We start from the raw sequence: 15,181 nt of genomic DNA, 5'->3' as shown, positions 1-15,181 counted from the left end.
CCTAACTACAATGGTGAAAGAGATGATCCCTTGGGACCAACAGCCAAACCTTTGTTAGATGTGTGCATACCTGCGTGGCTCAGTGGTAGAGGTGTGATCCCAGGGCGTGATCCCAGGTCCGGGGATTGAGTCCCACATCCGGCTCCCTGCGGGGAGCCTTCTTCTCCCTCTGCCTATGTCTCTCCCTCTCTCTCTGTGCCCCTCAGGAGTAAATGAAATCTTTTTTAAAAAGAGAGAGAGGGATGATCACTTGAAAATCCAATTCTAAATGTTTTGCCCACAAAGAATCCTTCCCCTAGTATTTTTTTTCTGTGTCTTATTTGTCATTTTATTGTTTAAGTGCCCCCACAGAATGCCTTGAATCAAGGTAATCAAGGTAATCAAGCTATGAAAGTTTACTGACTTGATTTTATTTTTTATTTCATTTATTTACTTTTATTTAAATTCTAGTTCGTTGACATAGAGTTCAATATTGGTTTCAGGAGTAGAGTTCAGTGGTTCATCATTTACATGTAACACCAAGTTCTCTGCCTAACAAGTGCCCTCCTTAATACCCAACACCCACCTACCTATCCCATCTCCCACCCATCTCCCTCCATTAACCCTCAGTTTGTTCTCCATAGTTAAGAGTCTCATGATTTGTTTCCCCCCTATCTTTTTCCTCCTCCTGAATATTCATCATTTTGTTTCTCAAATTCCACATATGAGTGGAATCACATGGTATTTGGCTTTCTATGATTGACTTATTTTGCTTAGCATTATACATTCTAGCTCTCTCTACATCATCATTGCAAATGGCATGATCTCTTTTTGATGGCTGAGTAGTATCTCAGTGTGTGTGTGTGTGTGTGTGTGATTGATTTTGGCCAAGTTATTTAATCTCTTTAAGCTTCAGTTTCCTTATTCATAAGCTATGATAACACAAACTTCCTCATAGGAGAAGTATTCATTAAAATAATATATGTACATTTTAGCACACAGTAAGCCCCTAATAAATTCTAATTATTATTAATATATTACTAGAAAAGAAAATGCATAAGGAAATAAAGGATATAAATATTTTATTAATAATAGAGCCCAAATGCCCACCAACTGATGAATGGGAAAAGAACATAAATAGACACACTTTTACATTTTGGTATTGCAATTTTTTTCCTCTGGAATGTAGGAAAATATATCAACACCAGAGCATTCGAAACAAGGTCAGAGAATGAGTCGCCTTTTGCCAAAAATCCAGACAGGACACATACAGTAAATAGAACAAGAGAAGCAACTACCTACTGGCCCAAACTCTCACCCCACTCATTCCAAGGAGCTGAGGAGCAAACAGGAAGATAAGATTCAAACAGTACCTAGGGCTCTGCCCAGGCAGAGGTGTCATACTCACCACTTCCCCTGAATGACCTCCCAACCACAGACAATTCTATCAGCAAAGAAGAAGTACATTACCCATGAGCTCCATACACCTGCAAACACCTATTTAACTGTAAAGTCTCTCCTCAAAAGAAGAATCTCACTTTTGCTTTTTTCAGAATGACATGTAAGTTTTGGCTGAAACTAGATATTCCAAGTGATAAGGGTAACTGAAATATGTTTAATTCTCTTTCAAGAAGAGCTTTGAGCTTTATATTTTTAGAGCTAGAAAAATAGACTTAAAGCCCTATTTTGATAAAACTGATTGCTAAAGTTATATAGTTCACTAACGAGGAAGTGGAATTCAAGAGATTGCAGAGAGTGGAGTGTCTCATATAGGAAATACTACTTTCTATACTCAAATTATCTACTACCCATTTTGTAACAGAAAGCAAGTTATTGCTCAATTGAATCAGGGAATATTAATATCACAATGCTTTTATATTATGTTTTGCTAGCTCTTTATTTTAATTTGTTTTGAAACCTTCATTTCAACACTGCCTAGGTTTATAACCACATCAAATACAATTCAAGACTAGGGTGTCAAAATTAAAATTCTAAAGCTGCCGTCATAATGATACTAAATTTTGGCTTATGATACTTTTTCTAAACTTTCATTTCAACTATGCCTTGATTTATAATCATATCTAGTTTTTCAGCATTGAATTGTGAGTATGCATTTAGTATGGAAGTAGCAAAATGAAAAATCTAAACCTAACATACCTTATTTTGGTACCAAAGTCTATTTCTTAAAACTTTTATTTTAGTTCTGCCAAGGTTTCTCTGAGATGAACAATCACTTTGTAACCAGTTTATGATTATTGAGGAATTGGTTCTATTATTGATTCATTCATATGATAAAAATTATTTTAGAAGTCTTATTTACAAGTCTTTAGAAGACGCCTGGGTGGCTCAGTGGTTTGGGCGCCCAAGGGTATGATCTTGGAGTCCCAGGATCAAGTCCTGCATCGGACTCCTTGCATGGGGCCTGGTTCTCTCTCTGCCTATGTCTCTGCCTCTCTCCGTGTGTCTCTTACGAATAAATAAATGAAATATTTTTTTAAAAAGAAGTCTTATTGTAATGTGGGTATTGATTTCTCATAGGCCAGACCCTGTATGTTTGATAATGTCATATAAAAATATGAAACAGAAGGAGAGGAGGGCGGGGGGTGGGGTGAATGGGTGACGGGCACTGAGGGGGGCACTTGACGGGATGAGCACTGGGTGTTATTCTGTAAGTTGGCAAATTGAACACCAATAAAAAATAAATTTATTATAAAAAAATGAAACATTCTTTTAAGTGCTATGCCTATTATGTGATTGACCTTACAACAGAAATTGCTGCCCCTGCTGTAACATAAAAGTCATGAAGAAAGGCATCTTTTACTGTTTTGTCACTGATGTATCTTAAGGGTTTAAAAGAGTGTCTGGCATATAACAGATGTTCAATAAATATTTGTCAAGTAGCTACTAGATGAATGGAATAATTAATACAGCTTGTACACAGAAAAGAACAACCATGAAAAAATTCTTCATTCAGAAAGGGTGTTATTTTTAGGTGATTATCTAATAATTTTGTTTTGCACTTTTTTTCATTTGGTAAGAGTAAATATAGAGAGAGAAAATTTTTTTGAGGTTTTATTTTTTTTGTATATTTTTTATTGGAGTTCGATTTGCCAACATATAGCATAACACCCAGTGCTCCTCCTGTCAAGTGCCTCCCTCAGTGCCTGCCCATCAACCCAGTCACCCCATCCCCCTGCCCACCTCCCATTCCACTACCCCTTGTTCGTTTCCCAGAGTTAGGAGTCTAGAGAAAGAAATTTTAGAAGACACTCTTATCAGGACCATTATATAGTAAATACTCTTTCCTGTCTTTTTTTTTTATTTAGTTCTGTGAATTGTTTTCAGTAGATTATTCTAAGTTTCATTTGAATTATGTTTATGTCTTGAGAACTGGTCCTTATATATAAGTAATCAAATAAAATGTTGAATGTGCAATTTTTAAAATAAAGTAGGATTAAAAGTGTAAAGGATTATGAAAAATATCTTCAAAATGAGCAAATTTAGAGACAGAAGAGGTGGTATCAAATATTTTTGGTAGAATATTTTCAGAATTAATTGAAAAGTAAACTAATCTTCTTTGCTAAAATTTGTGCCAGAAATATTCATTTCTTCATTTATTAGTATAAATTAGTCCATATTAGGAATATGCACTCCTCTCTGAGCTACAGACCCATCTTTCTAACATTAAACATTTCCATCTAAATATATCACCATGTCTTGGGGATCCCTGGGTGGCTCAGTGGTTTAGCGCCTGCCTTTGGCCCAGGGTGCGTTCCTGGAGTCCCGGGGTCGAGTCCCATGTTGGGCTCCTGGCATGGAGCCTGCTTCTCCCTCCTCCTGTGTCTCTGCCTCTCTCTCTCTCTCTCTCTCTCTCTTAGTCTATCATAAATAATAAATAAATAAATATTTTTAAAAAAATTTTTAAAAATAAAATAAATATATCACCATGTCTCAAGTTCAAGCATTCTGAACTTGAACCCATGATCTTCACCTCAAACGGCATTCTCATCCAGTGTTCCCTATATTGGCAGCCATAATCACCAACCTCTCTAGTGATACAAACCTACCTAACATCTTCTTCCTCATCTGCCATCTCAAGTTTATTGCTAAACTCTGTTGAAGTTATTCTTAAATATATCTTAAGGGATTCTCCTTCTTTCCATTTTAGATGCAAATGCTTTAGTTCCAAACTACCATAATCTATCCTCTAGCTCCTCCAAACCATTCTCCAAAGTGCATGTAAAGTGATTTTTTTAAATTTAACTGAAAATCTGATCATATCACTTCTCTGCTCAAATCCATCAGTGGTTTCTCCTTTTTAAAGATTTATTTATTTGAGAGAAAGAGAGAGTGCATGAGTGAGTGGGAGAAGGGCAGAGGGAGAAGAGAGAGAATCCTTAAGCAGACACGGGACTCAATCCCAGGACCCCAAGATCATGACCTGAGGTCATGACCTGAAAATCAGGAGCTGGCCCCTTAACTGACTAAGTCACCCAGGTGCCCCAGGTTTTTTTTTTTAAGATAAAGATAAAAATGCATCACATGGCCTATACAGCCCTACAATATATTGCAGTGCTTATTTCTCCAACTATAGCCGGCCATATTCTCCTCCATCCCTATGCTCCAACCATAATTCCTTCAATATGCCCATGCCTTCCTTGTCCCACCTCAGAGTTTGCCACGTGCAGTTCCTTGAACCTGGAATGTTTTTCGTTGCAACTACTGCCCCATACCTTTGATTAGTTAATACCAATATAATCCTACAGATCTTAAACCCCTCCATTTCTTTGACCACCAGACCGATTATGCATTCAAGTAGCATCTAGGTCTCTTATTTCACGGCAGTTATCATGTTTTGTAATTAATAGTTTCTGACTGGCTCATCACCTGAATCTAGCAGATAGTATCTGATATTTAGTAGGGGTTCAATATCCGATCTTTTAATGGATAAGTAAATATTTTACTAGCTAATAATTCAAGATTTTATTTTAGCACTGTTACTAAAAACATGGGTGAACTAAATGTAGATTAAGAATATATTTTTAGGGGACGCCTGGGTGGCTCAGCAGTTGGGCATCTGCCTTCAGCTCAGGTCGTGATCCCAGGATCTGGGATCAAGTCTCGCATTGGGCTCCTTTGGGCTCCTTGCAGAGAGTCTGCTTCTCCCTCTGCTTACCTCTCTGCCTCTCTCTCTCTCTCTCTCTCTCTCTCTCTCTCTGTGTGTGTGTGTGTGTGTGTGTGTCCCTCGTGAATAAATAAATAAAATCTTTAAAATATATATATTTTTAGGAGGATGTAAACATGTTGGTATTGTTTACATCACATGCATAGCATATGTCATCTGTAATAAATGAAAGAACAGCTTCATGAGAAAGTTTAGAACAGCAAGAAAAAAGGGTTCATCAGAATCCAAAGCTGCAGAAAAGAAACTGAAAGAGATGAAGGCTGGGATTACTGGATCTAGCAACATGAAAGCCATTGGTTACCTTGGCAATTAGTTACTTCACTTTGTGCGAAATTGGTTACTAATTCTGTGTGAAAGCCAAGTTATAGAAGGTTGAGGAGTGAATGGAAATAGGGCTAACATTCCTCTTCTAAGGGTCTTAATGTCTGATTATGCAGTTTCTTGGGCCATGCAAAAACGAATTATTTGGTTGGGTCTGTGCTTTCTTCTCATATGAGAGAAAACTCAGGTTCCAATTCACAATGACTTATAAAGATGAAAGCTGAATGCAGGACTGGATCCACAGCATATCAGATTACCAAATCTTCAAGCTAATTGATTCTGATGAGATATGTGTATAGGTGTTCATGTGTGTATGTACATGCCTTATTTAAACAAAGTAGCCTCCTAAAATTAAAAAAGTTCCAAAAAATCACTAAATTTTATAGAATGGGTTATATGCAAGAGCTCTGGAAAAAAATATACTTTATGGGATATGTATCAATTATCTCTAATAGAAGATTACTCAACATAGGGGCGCCTGGGTGGCTCAGTCGGTTGAGCCACTGATTCTTGATTTCAGTTCAGGTCATGATCTTGAGGTTCTGGGATCCGGCCCGAAATCAGGCTCCATTCTCAGAAGAGAGTCCGCTTAAGGATTCTCTCTCCCTCTCCCCTGCCCTTCCCTACCCCATGTGTGCACCCAAGTGCATGTACTTTCTCTCTCTCAAATAAATAAGTCTTCCAAAAAAATAACATCATTCAGAAGTAACACAATTCTGAGGGGAAAAAAAGCAAATTAAATATGTAATTTATGCTAAATAACAATTTTCAAAAGAAAATTAAGATAAAGTAAAATTCTCAATTTGTTGATCTTTCCAGCATATTTTCTTTTTTTAAGATTTTATTTATTTATTTGAGAGAGAGAGAGCACGGGAGAGTGCATGAACACATGAGCCAAGGGGAGGGGCAGAGGGAGAGGGAGAAGCAGACTCCCAGCTGAGCAGGGAACCCCACACAAAGCTTGATTCCAGGACCAGGAGATCGTGACCTGAGCCAAAGGCAGACACTTAACTAAGTGAACAATCCAGGTGTCCCTCAGCACATTTTCAAGGAATTAAGGTCCCAGAGTCTTTCTCTACTTTGAGAGAATGTTTTCCACTAACTCAGCCTCTCACTCCCCCTCTCGATTTACTATTTACAATAGTAACAGTTGTGAGATGCACTTAATCCTAATATTAATTTTAAACCTCCAAAATAAAAAAGAGAGAGAAGACTGGATACACAACTTAGTTTCACACATAATTACTGACTCCTATATCACTGGGTTATTCAACATGTCTAGCTTTAGCTAAAGTCACTTCAGTAGCTAATGTTTGGATACTGATGTCGTCCTCCTTGGCATCTGATGACCTATTGAACTGTCTTCAACTTGAGAAGGCTCTTTCATCATGAAATTTCTGGAAAACAAGAACTGTACATTACAGGTATTATAAGGTACACAAGCCAAGATTGGCCTGATTTTTTTAAAGACTGATTTTATTTATTTATTCATGAGAGACACAGAGAGAGAGGCAGAGACATAGGCAGAGGGAGAAGCAGGCTGCCTGCAGGAAGTCCAATGCGGGACCTGACCTGGAACTCCAGGATCATGCCCTGAGTCAAAGGCAGACACTCAACCGCTAAGCCACCCAGGTGTCCCTGACCATGCTTAAACAATAAAGGATAATTTTATTCAAGAACAAGCTTCAATGAGAAGATAAAATTTGATAAAATGAGGAAATAAACTATTTTATGAACTGAGTACAGTATACTCCCATGTATATACCTGAAAAACTTCAACTTGCCTACCACATACAAAGTGTGGATTCAGTCACGGGTGTGTAGAAGGGGGGGGTAGATGAATCATAAGAGCAGAAGATTTATGATTTTATAATTAAATCATCTCTTTGATCTCATCTCCCTCTATCCATGTGTCATTTAAATCAGTGACTTTTCTAAGGGAGCCACTCTATGGGGTATTTTGGATATTTTTCAGTGGTATTTTTGGTTGTAACAATGACTTGGGGGTCTCTGGGCTCAAAGGCAGGCCAAAAGGCCCATACCATTGAATTTTCAACAGCCCCCTGGACATTCATATAGGTGTAAATAGATGTAAATATTCTGAGTTCAAAAGCTAAATTTATGACTTACATGTAAACATAAAGGCTTTGAAATACAATGGCCTACTGGGTAGCAATAAAATCCCCAGCACTGACGATGTACTTTTTAAACACCATTCTCCACTAAAAAGAACCAATGTTTCTTGGAGAAATGGTTGATATTACATACAGTACAAGAAATATACAAGATAAAATTGGAATACGTTGTCACACCAAAAGTCAAGGATTCTGTCAAAGACTAATGGAGTCACATTAAAAAGACTCAGGAACCAACTTGCAGAGGCTCTCACTGGCTAAAAATAGGACTTGAGCATCAATAGGATGATAATTATAGTGGATTAAAAATACATCATTTATGTTCAAATCCACAAGTTTACAATAATTCAAAACTCATTAGTCACCTTTGAAAGATGCTGGCAACTCAAATTATTATTTTTAAAACCTATAAATAAATTTGAAAATAAAATACTTATCCTGCCTTTCTTATATGTACCTGAGGGCAAACCAGTAGATAGCAAAGAAAGCTTTCTTTTTATGGAAGTATTTCAGCTAGTAAATGAAGAAGGGATGGTAGAATTAGAATGCCACCATTTTGTGATCCCTAAGGAAATAATAGATTTAAGAAATAATTACTAATGGCTGCTGTAATCATAGAGAAGCAACCAGATTATGTGCCTTTTGGTAGAAGTTTATGCTACCTATAAAGTCTTTTTGCCAAAATATCAAACCCGAATCACATCCAGACTCTAGATCTAAATAGTAAATTACAAGAAATACAGGTGACAGGGGAAAATGTTAAATGCCATCATGAAGAAGCATTCTGCAAAGTACAGACTTCAGAAAACTCCGGAACTAACCACCTCATTCCTTCAACAAATAAATTGAAATTTTTAAAAAAGGAAAGAAAGAAAGAGGGGAACCTATAGATTAAAAGAGACACAAGGTGGGGCACCTGGCTGGCTCAGTCAGTCTGTAGAGCCTGCAAGTCTTGATCTCGGGGTTGTGAGTTTGAGCTCCAAGCTGAGCATAGAGATTACTTAAAAATAAAATCTTAAAAAATAAATAAATAAAATACAAAGAGACACAAGAGACTGGCATCAACATCAATGAATTTCAATGTGCTGAATTATTTTCATCCTTATTCAAATAAATTATTAATAAAAATGATATGTGTAAAAATTGGGAAAGACTCTATTATAGACGGAATTGTATACCTCCAAAATTTATATGTTAAATCTTTAACCTTCAGTATCTCAGACTGTGACTATACTTGAAGATAAAGCATTTAAAGAAGTGATTAGGGCAGCCTGGGTGGCTCAGCGGTTTAGGGCCACCTTCAGCCCAGGGCCTGATCCTGGAGACTGGGATCGAGTCCCATGTCCGGCTCCCTGCATGGAGCCTGCTTCTCCCTCTGCCTGTGTCTCTGCCTCTCTCTTTGTGTTTCTCATGAATAAATTTTAAAAAATCTTTTTAAAAAAATAAAAAATAAAGAAGTGATTAAACTAAAATGAGGCTGTTGGGGTGAGTCCTAATCCAACCTGACTAGTGTCTCTTTATGAGAAGAGGGAATTTGGACACACAAAAGAGATTATATGCACACAGAATGACTATGTGAAGAAGCAGCAGAAATGTAACCCCCTGCAAGCCAAAGAGAGAGACCTCAAGAGAAACCAAACCATGAGCAAATAAATTTTTGTTCTTTAAATCAATTCTTCTGTGATATTGTTTTATGGCAGCCTTGGAAAACTAATACAGATGCTAAAATGCCCACTGTTCAGTTAAACTTAAGAAATAAATATGGGAGGGGTATCTGGGGTGGCTCAGTCGGTTGAGCTTCTGCCTTTGGCTCAGGTCATGATCTCTGGGTCCTGGGACAGAGCCGCCCTGGGGCTCCCTGCTGAATAGGACGTCTGCTTCTCTATCTTCCTCTGCCCCTCCCCCCGCTTGTGCATTTTCTCTCTCTCTCTCTCTCTCTCTCTCAAGTAAATAAAATCTTAAAAAAGAAGAAGAAAAGTAAATATAGGAATATAGGAAAAGATATACTATGAACCCTGAATCCTACATCTCAACTGATGAAATGGAGAGAATGAAGCTTCCTGATGGAAGGTGGGTCATATATAGTTTGAAAAGGCCCCCAAAATGATCCTGAAGTTCCCCACTTAGAAATCTTGGATCCAACCATATGCAAAGCTATGTCACTATTTCTCTGGGATACTCAACTAATTTGTATTCACACTTTCATAGTGGGTTCATATATAGTTTCACCAACTAGAATATAAACATTATCACTAGAAATTTACATTATTTATTATATTGAAACTGATTCTACGCATTCCTATTTACCTACAAAATTCCATGCCAATTTACCATTTACTTTCTCTTTCCTCACTTATAAATTATCCACCATATTAAATGGCATAGCTGTGACAATTCTAAGTTTCAGTTGCCCATCCACTTCATCTCCTAAATGTGTTTAAAGCATTAACAATAGGTTGTGTTTCAACCTAGAGACAGCTGGGTTTCAGGGAGAGGTAAAATGTTTCATTATCTCACCCTATTGTCCAAGACAAATGTGCTATTGTATTACACGTGAAAGGTCATCTTTGAAGTCTATTAAGGGTGTGCTGTGAGGTGAACCATCTGGAAAACACAATGTAGACTGGAAAATAATTATAAGCCAGTTCATTGCACCTTTTTTCCAGTTAAGCCTATCATGACAGCTGCTAAAAACACTATGTAGTATCAGGGGTAGAGGCTCTGAAGCACATAGGTTAGACCCTACCTCCAACAATGCTTAACTAGTATGCAAGACTTAATTTCTCTGATCCTTTTGTCTTGTCTGTAAAATGGAAAAACTAATGTATTTTGCATACGGGTTTTATGAGAGTTAAATGAAATAATACTTGTAAAGCACTTGGAACAGGGTAGACATTAAGTGTGATTTCCCCTCTTCTTTTAAGTATAGAGGATATTTAATGTTCTTTACATAGAGAATATTAGATAATCCAGTAATATTTGGAAACCAGATTGAGCAGTCCATGGTAATGAAGTTTCATAAAGAATTCCATCGAGTTTCCGTGTGCGTTTTTTCAAATTTTAGGGAGAGGAAGGGGTTTGGAAGATCAAGTGTGACGCTTTCTCAGGAATTCTCACTCTAGAGTGGGTTAGGACCACCGAGACACGCTTACTAGGCAGGCGCTGTCCGTGGTGCTAGTACTCTGCACGTACCGCTGGCAATATTTCCCCCGCCCAAAATTCTTTTCCGGTCAACTTAGTGAAGCTCACAAACCAGCCTCCTGGAAGATTCTCAGTCATTCTACTAATTGGCTTTTTCCCTGTCTTTAGTCTATGTCCCCTTCAACTAAAAAAAATTTTCTTCCGTCACCTTATCAACTCCAAATAGTTTTTATTTTTAAGACACTTTGGCCATACTTACCACACTTAAGAAGGTAGCTAAAAAATTGGCTCAAGTTGGGACGCCTGGGTGGCTCAGCAGTTGAGCATCTGCCTTTGTCTCAGGACGTGACCCCAGGGGGTCCTGGGATCAAGTTTCACATCAGGCTCCTTGCAGGGAACCTGTTTCTCCTTCGGCCTATGTCTCTGTCTCTCTCTGTGTGTCTCTCATGAACAAATAAATAAAATGTTTTTAAAAATTGGCTCAAGCTATCTTTTTCTGACCTTTTTATTAAGTTTCAGAGAACCGCCCCACAAAAAAAAAAAAAATCCGTTTCAGAAAAATCCATAGCTCAATGTTAGAACACAGGAAACAATTTCTGATGCATTCTTTAGAGTCTTCATCTGGCAGCTCCTCTAAGAAACCCCTTGCATCTCTATCTTGAGTTAAGTTCCCCTCTTCTCACTCCCAAAATATCTTAGAGATACATTCTTAGTAAAGTTATTGTAGTTTATTGAAACTCTCTAGTTTTGAGTGCCACAAAGGAGACTCTTAAAAGCTAGCACTCATATCTTATTCAATGGTGGACTCATGAAATATAGGACGTCCTGAGCTAAACTTTGTCAAACAATTTATTACTGGATCCATTAGAGGAAAAATCCCAAAAACACTCCTTTAAAAGGCAACCTGCCTTATTACATTTGGCTATGCACTATATTTCTGGGTAGCCAGGCTGTTCTGATGAAGATATTCTGGACTGAATCCATTTGCTACCACATCTACCAATATCAGTCTGATGACTCAGCCCCTCAGAATGATTACCAAAGAACCAAGGCCATCCATTTCAAAACTCTGACTTCCCACTTCCCATATTTCCTCCTCATTCTCTCATTCTACCAACACACCTGTAATCCCCAATACACGGTGAATGGGGACTGTCCCCAAAGACTGGTCATAAACAGCTCATCTATGCTTTTCAAACACAAGTAGACTTCTAGCCAGACCAAGGAATGGAGCCACTATCAACAAATAAGGGGGCTTTTCTTATTCAGATAAGAGTGAACGTCCAAATAAGAGGGAAAGATAGAGAAATCAAGAAACTGAAAACTAAGAAATGGGGATGGGGCAAGAGAGAGGGGGAAAATGGTTATTAATGCTGCCTCCCTCCCTTCCCTATCCGGGTGGATTTCAACTCTGTCTCAGTTAGTAGCTCTTCACTCCTAACCACCACTTCCATAGGCTCCTCTGTCTTTAAAGAGCTTAGGTCCAAGCTAAGGTATGCTAGAAGAAACATGTGAAATAAACTCTCATTTATGAGTAAGCAAGCAATTGCCCTTCCTTAAAGACTCTTCCTCTGCACTCTGAACCAAAATTAATCTTGTAAATAAGAACTGCTCCATGTTGGAAGAAGCTCAGTCTAACGTAGCTCCTCACCAAAACTTTCAGGCAACAGATACATAACTTGTGGTTCTTTTCCTATTTCAATCAAACATCAGCTGTAATTTCTTAAAATCTTTAAAGCAATGCATATGTTAATTCAAACTCACCTAAGCAGATTGGGAAGAAAAGCAATTGGCCTTTAAATCTTCAGAAGAGGATTTAATGACAGGTTCAGCCCGTTTAATGACAGGCCCAGCACCACACCCCTGTTTTATTATGTTTCATTATTACTGCATAAATTTCCTTTATTACTCATCATAAATAAAAACCAAATGCTTGCAAAGTGGGTTTAAATAGGTAAGAGTGCAAACAAAAATATTATTCAAACATCATGAAATTGGAATCTCAGATTCTTAAAATACATATTCATATTTTTTAAATGTCTCAAAAACGCCAGCTTGCCATTGTCAATCTCAAACTAGGTTTTTGGGGGGTTTTGTGTGTGCGCGCGCGCGCGCGCGTGTGTACCCATTATTCAAAGATGAAAAGAATAAAAAGCACATTCAAACAGGATTCTCAGGATTTTTCACCGTGACTGATTTTTGACTGATTCAGCTAAGAAGACACACCCAAAAGAAATTTGCTAAGGTTGATGCAAGATGTGAAGCTAGAGAAGTTCAAGTACTGCCTGGGGATGAATTTAACCTGCGTGACAGGTGCAAAGCTGTCACTTTCAGAAATCTTGAGGGAGACAAAGTTATTTTAAAAGCCTTTCTCTTAGCCAGCCATTCGATCACACAAGAGAGAGACTAACGTCTCTCCGGCGTGAAAGCAGCCGGCACGGGGCTCAAGGAACAGAAACCCTCTGCTCCGCCTGCTGGAGGGAGGGGATTAGGAACTGAGCGCGTTGCTTCAACTTTTCCAAAACCTTAGCTGAGGCCTTGCAGGACGCTCGGCGGGCGGGACTGCAGGCTGCGGGCGCCCCGAGTCCGGCGCATGCGTCCCAGCGCCGTCCGCGCCGCCCTCCCCGCCCCCCCCCGCCCCGCCGCCCGGACTCCGTCGGCTGTGACGTCACTGCGGGCCGAGCCTCCCCGCCCGCGCAGTGGGACGCGCCCGCGCAGGCCGGCCGGGCCGGGGGCGGAGCCTAAGGGGGTGGGGAGTGCCCTGCCCGGCCCGGCCGCCCGGCCGCAGACGGGTTCAGTCCGTGCGGGCTCTCCGCCTAGCCGGAGCCACGCTGGGCGGTGTGGACGCGGCGACGCGCCTGCCCTCGGCGGCCGGACGCGCCCTGCGCTCGGCTGCGGCCACCCGAGGCGCTTCGTCCCGGGAGCGAGCCCGGGAAAGCCTATTCACCACGAGGGGCTCGGCCATTGCCCGGGCCCCCAAGCCGCGGAGGACGGCGGAAGAGGGCTGAAAGCTGACCTGAGCTCTCCTCCCGAGGGGAGAGGGCGCCGGGACGAGGAGGGGAAACAGGGAGGCGAGTGACGAAGCTCCGCTCACGGCCCGCGGTGGATCCTCCCGGCCCGTCCGCGTCTGCGGGCTGCGAGATGCGCGAGGAGGCCACGGGCTTGCTCGGCGGCGGGGACGGCGGCGGGGACGGCGGCGGGGACGGCGGCGACGCGGGCCTGGCCAGCGCCTCGGCGCAGGGGCAGGCGGAGACCGTGCGGCAGCTCCTGGAAGCCGGCGCGGATCCCAACGGAGTCAACAGCTTCGGCAGGCGCCCGATCCAGGTAGCTGGGGCCCCGGGGCCTCGCCGGCAGGGGGCGCAGGAACGCAGGGGAGCGGCCTCCGTGGGACGCGACGGGGACCGAGAGCTTCGCCGACGTATCTGCGTGTCTCCTCCGTGAGGCTGTGGGGCCCAGGTGTCGCGCAGGTTCTCCCCCACCGACGATCCTAAAGAAAGGGATCGGAAAAAACAAACAAACAAACAACAAACGCTACTTAAGTTTGGTTTTCTTTGCAGCGGTGGGGAAATGTCCATACTCTCTCTCCCGTCCCGTGATCACAAGTGCAAGGGATAGATTCAGTTGGGGGAAGAGGAGAGGTTGTTTGGGGAGGAAAACTCTCGACTCTCTTTCAATAAATATCGATCAACTTTCATTGATAAGAGATGATTAAACGGCAAGTTACACAATCCGAATTAGATTTAAGGAATAATGCGGAATCGTTGAACTTGAATTACCTGCACTGGGAGGCTGCGATATGAAACTCTTCGTATTCTTTTCTCATAGAGGCAAAATGAATACAAAGAGATAAGCCAGGATTCCTCGACCACAGTACTTAATTCCTTTTACGTTAGCAGTGTTCATTGTTAACACCCTTTATCCAATGTTTATTAATCCAGCTTTAATTAGTACTGATATTTTTTAATTCCCTTAAAATTCAAAGTAATATTTTGTGCCTTATTGTTGACTATAGTGGTTAGTATTCATCTCGATGTCACATTCTAGAACCAATCTGTTATTAAGGAACCCTATTAATCGTGTAGGTTTTAAAAGAAAATATGTTCATTCCTTTTGCATTCTTAGAAAAGTGTTATAAGACTTGAGGGATAGCTTAGGGGCATCTGGGTGGTTAAGTCCCTTAAGCGTCTGCCTTGGGCTCAGGTCATGAGCCCTTCCCTGGTCCTGGAGTTGAGCCCAGCATCAGGCTCCAGGCTCTACAGGGCGGCTGCTTTTCCCTCTCCCTCTGTCCCTCCTCCCTTGTGGGTGCTCTCACAAATAAATAAGTGGATAAAATCTTTTAAAAAGAGTGAAAGAGGGCAGCCCGAGTGGCTCTGCGGTTTAGCGTCGCCTTCGGCCCAGGGCCTGATCCTGGAGACCTGGA

At 40.8% G+C, this 15,181-nt stretch overlaps 2 protein-coding genes and 1 long non-coding RNA gene across 12 annotated transcripts in view; 1 reads left to right on the top strand and 2 right to left on the bottom strand.

Annotated features, from left to right (window-relative positions):
- Positions 1 to 13,391, bottom strand: part of LOC112650025 (uncharacterized) — a 139,859-nt gene extending 126,468 nt beyond the window's left edge. For all 7 annotated transcript variants that reach the window (XR_007414035.1, XR_004803653.2, XR_004803652.2 and 4 more), the window contains exons 1-2: positions 6,712 to 13,391; positions 71 to 219 (exon numbers count right to left, since the gene is read on the bottom strand). This is a non-coding gene — a long non-coding RNA (uncharacterized LOC112650025). The remainder of the gene's footprint in view (positions 1 to 70; positions 220 to 6,711) is intronic.
- A 61-nt stretch (positions 13,392 to 13,452) lies between these two features.
- CDKN2B (cyclin dependent kinase inhibitor 2B) overlaps positions 13,453 to 15,181 on the top strand; it is a 43,102-nt gene continuing 41,373 nt past the window's right edge. For 2 of the 4 annotated variants that reach the window (XR_007414034.1, XM_025432418.3), the window contains exon 1: positions 13,458 to 14,085. Coding sequence is in view for 3 of the 4 variants with exons in the window: in XM_025432418.3 (XP_025288203.3) it covers positions 13,903 to 14,085 (183 nt within the window). In the remaining variant the exon portion in view is untranslated. Of the gene's footprint in view, positions 14,086 to 15,181 lie in introns of all 4 variants that reach the window. The other 2 variants (XM_025432415.3, XM_025432416.3) reach the window with 2 other exon arrangements.
- LOC112649861 (methylthioadenosine phosphorylase) overlaps positions 14,057 to 15,181 on the bottom strand; it is a 114,026-nt gene continuing 112,901 nt past the window's right edge. Inside the window, exon 6 of the mRNA XM_049116188.1 lies at positions 14,057 to 14,248. Within this exon, the coding sequence (XP_048972145.1) occupies positions 14,057 to 14,248 (192 nt within the window). The remainder of the gene's footprint in view (positions 14,249 to 15,181) is intronic.

This window comes from Canis lupus, chromosome 11 (assembly GCF_003254725.2).
Source record: "Canis lupus dingo isolate Sandy chromosome 11, ASM325472v2, whole genome shotgun sequence".
Classification (NCBI taxonomy): Eukaryota; Metazoa; Chordata; class Mammalia; order Carnivora; family Canidae; genus Canis; species Canis lupus.
Note: the sequence above shows the minus strand (reverse complement) of the source record. Positions and strands in the feature narration are given on the sequence as shown.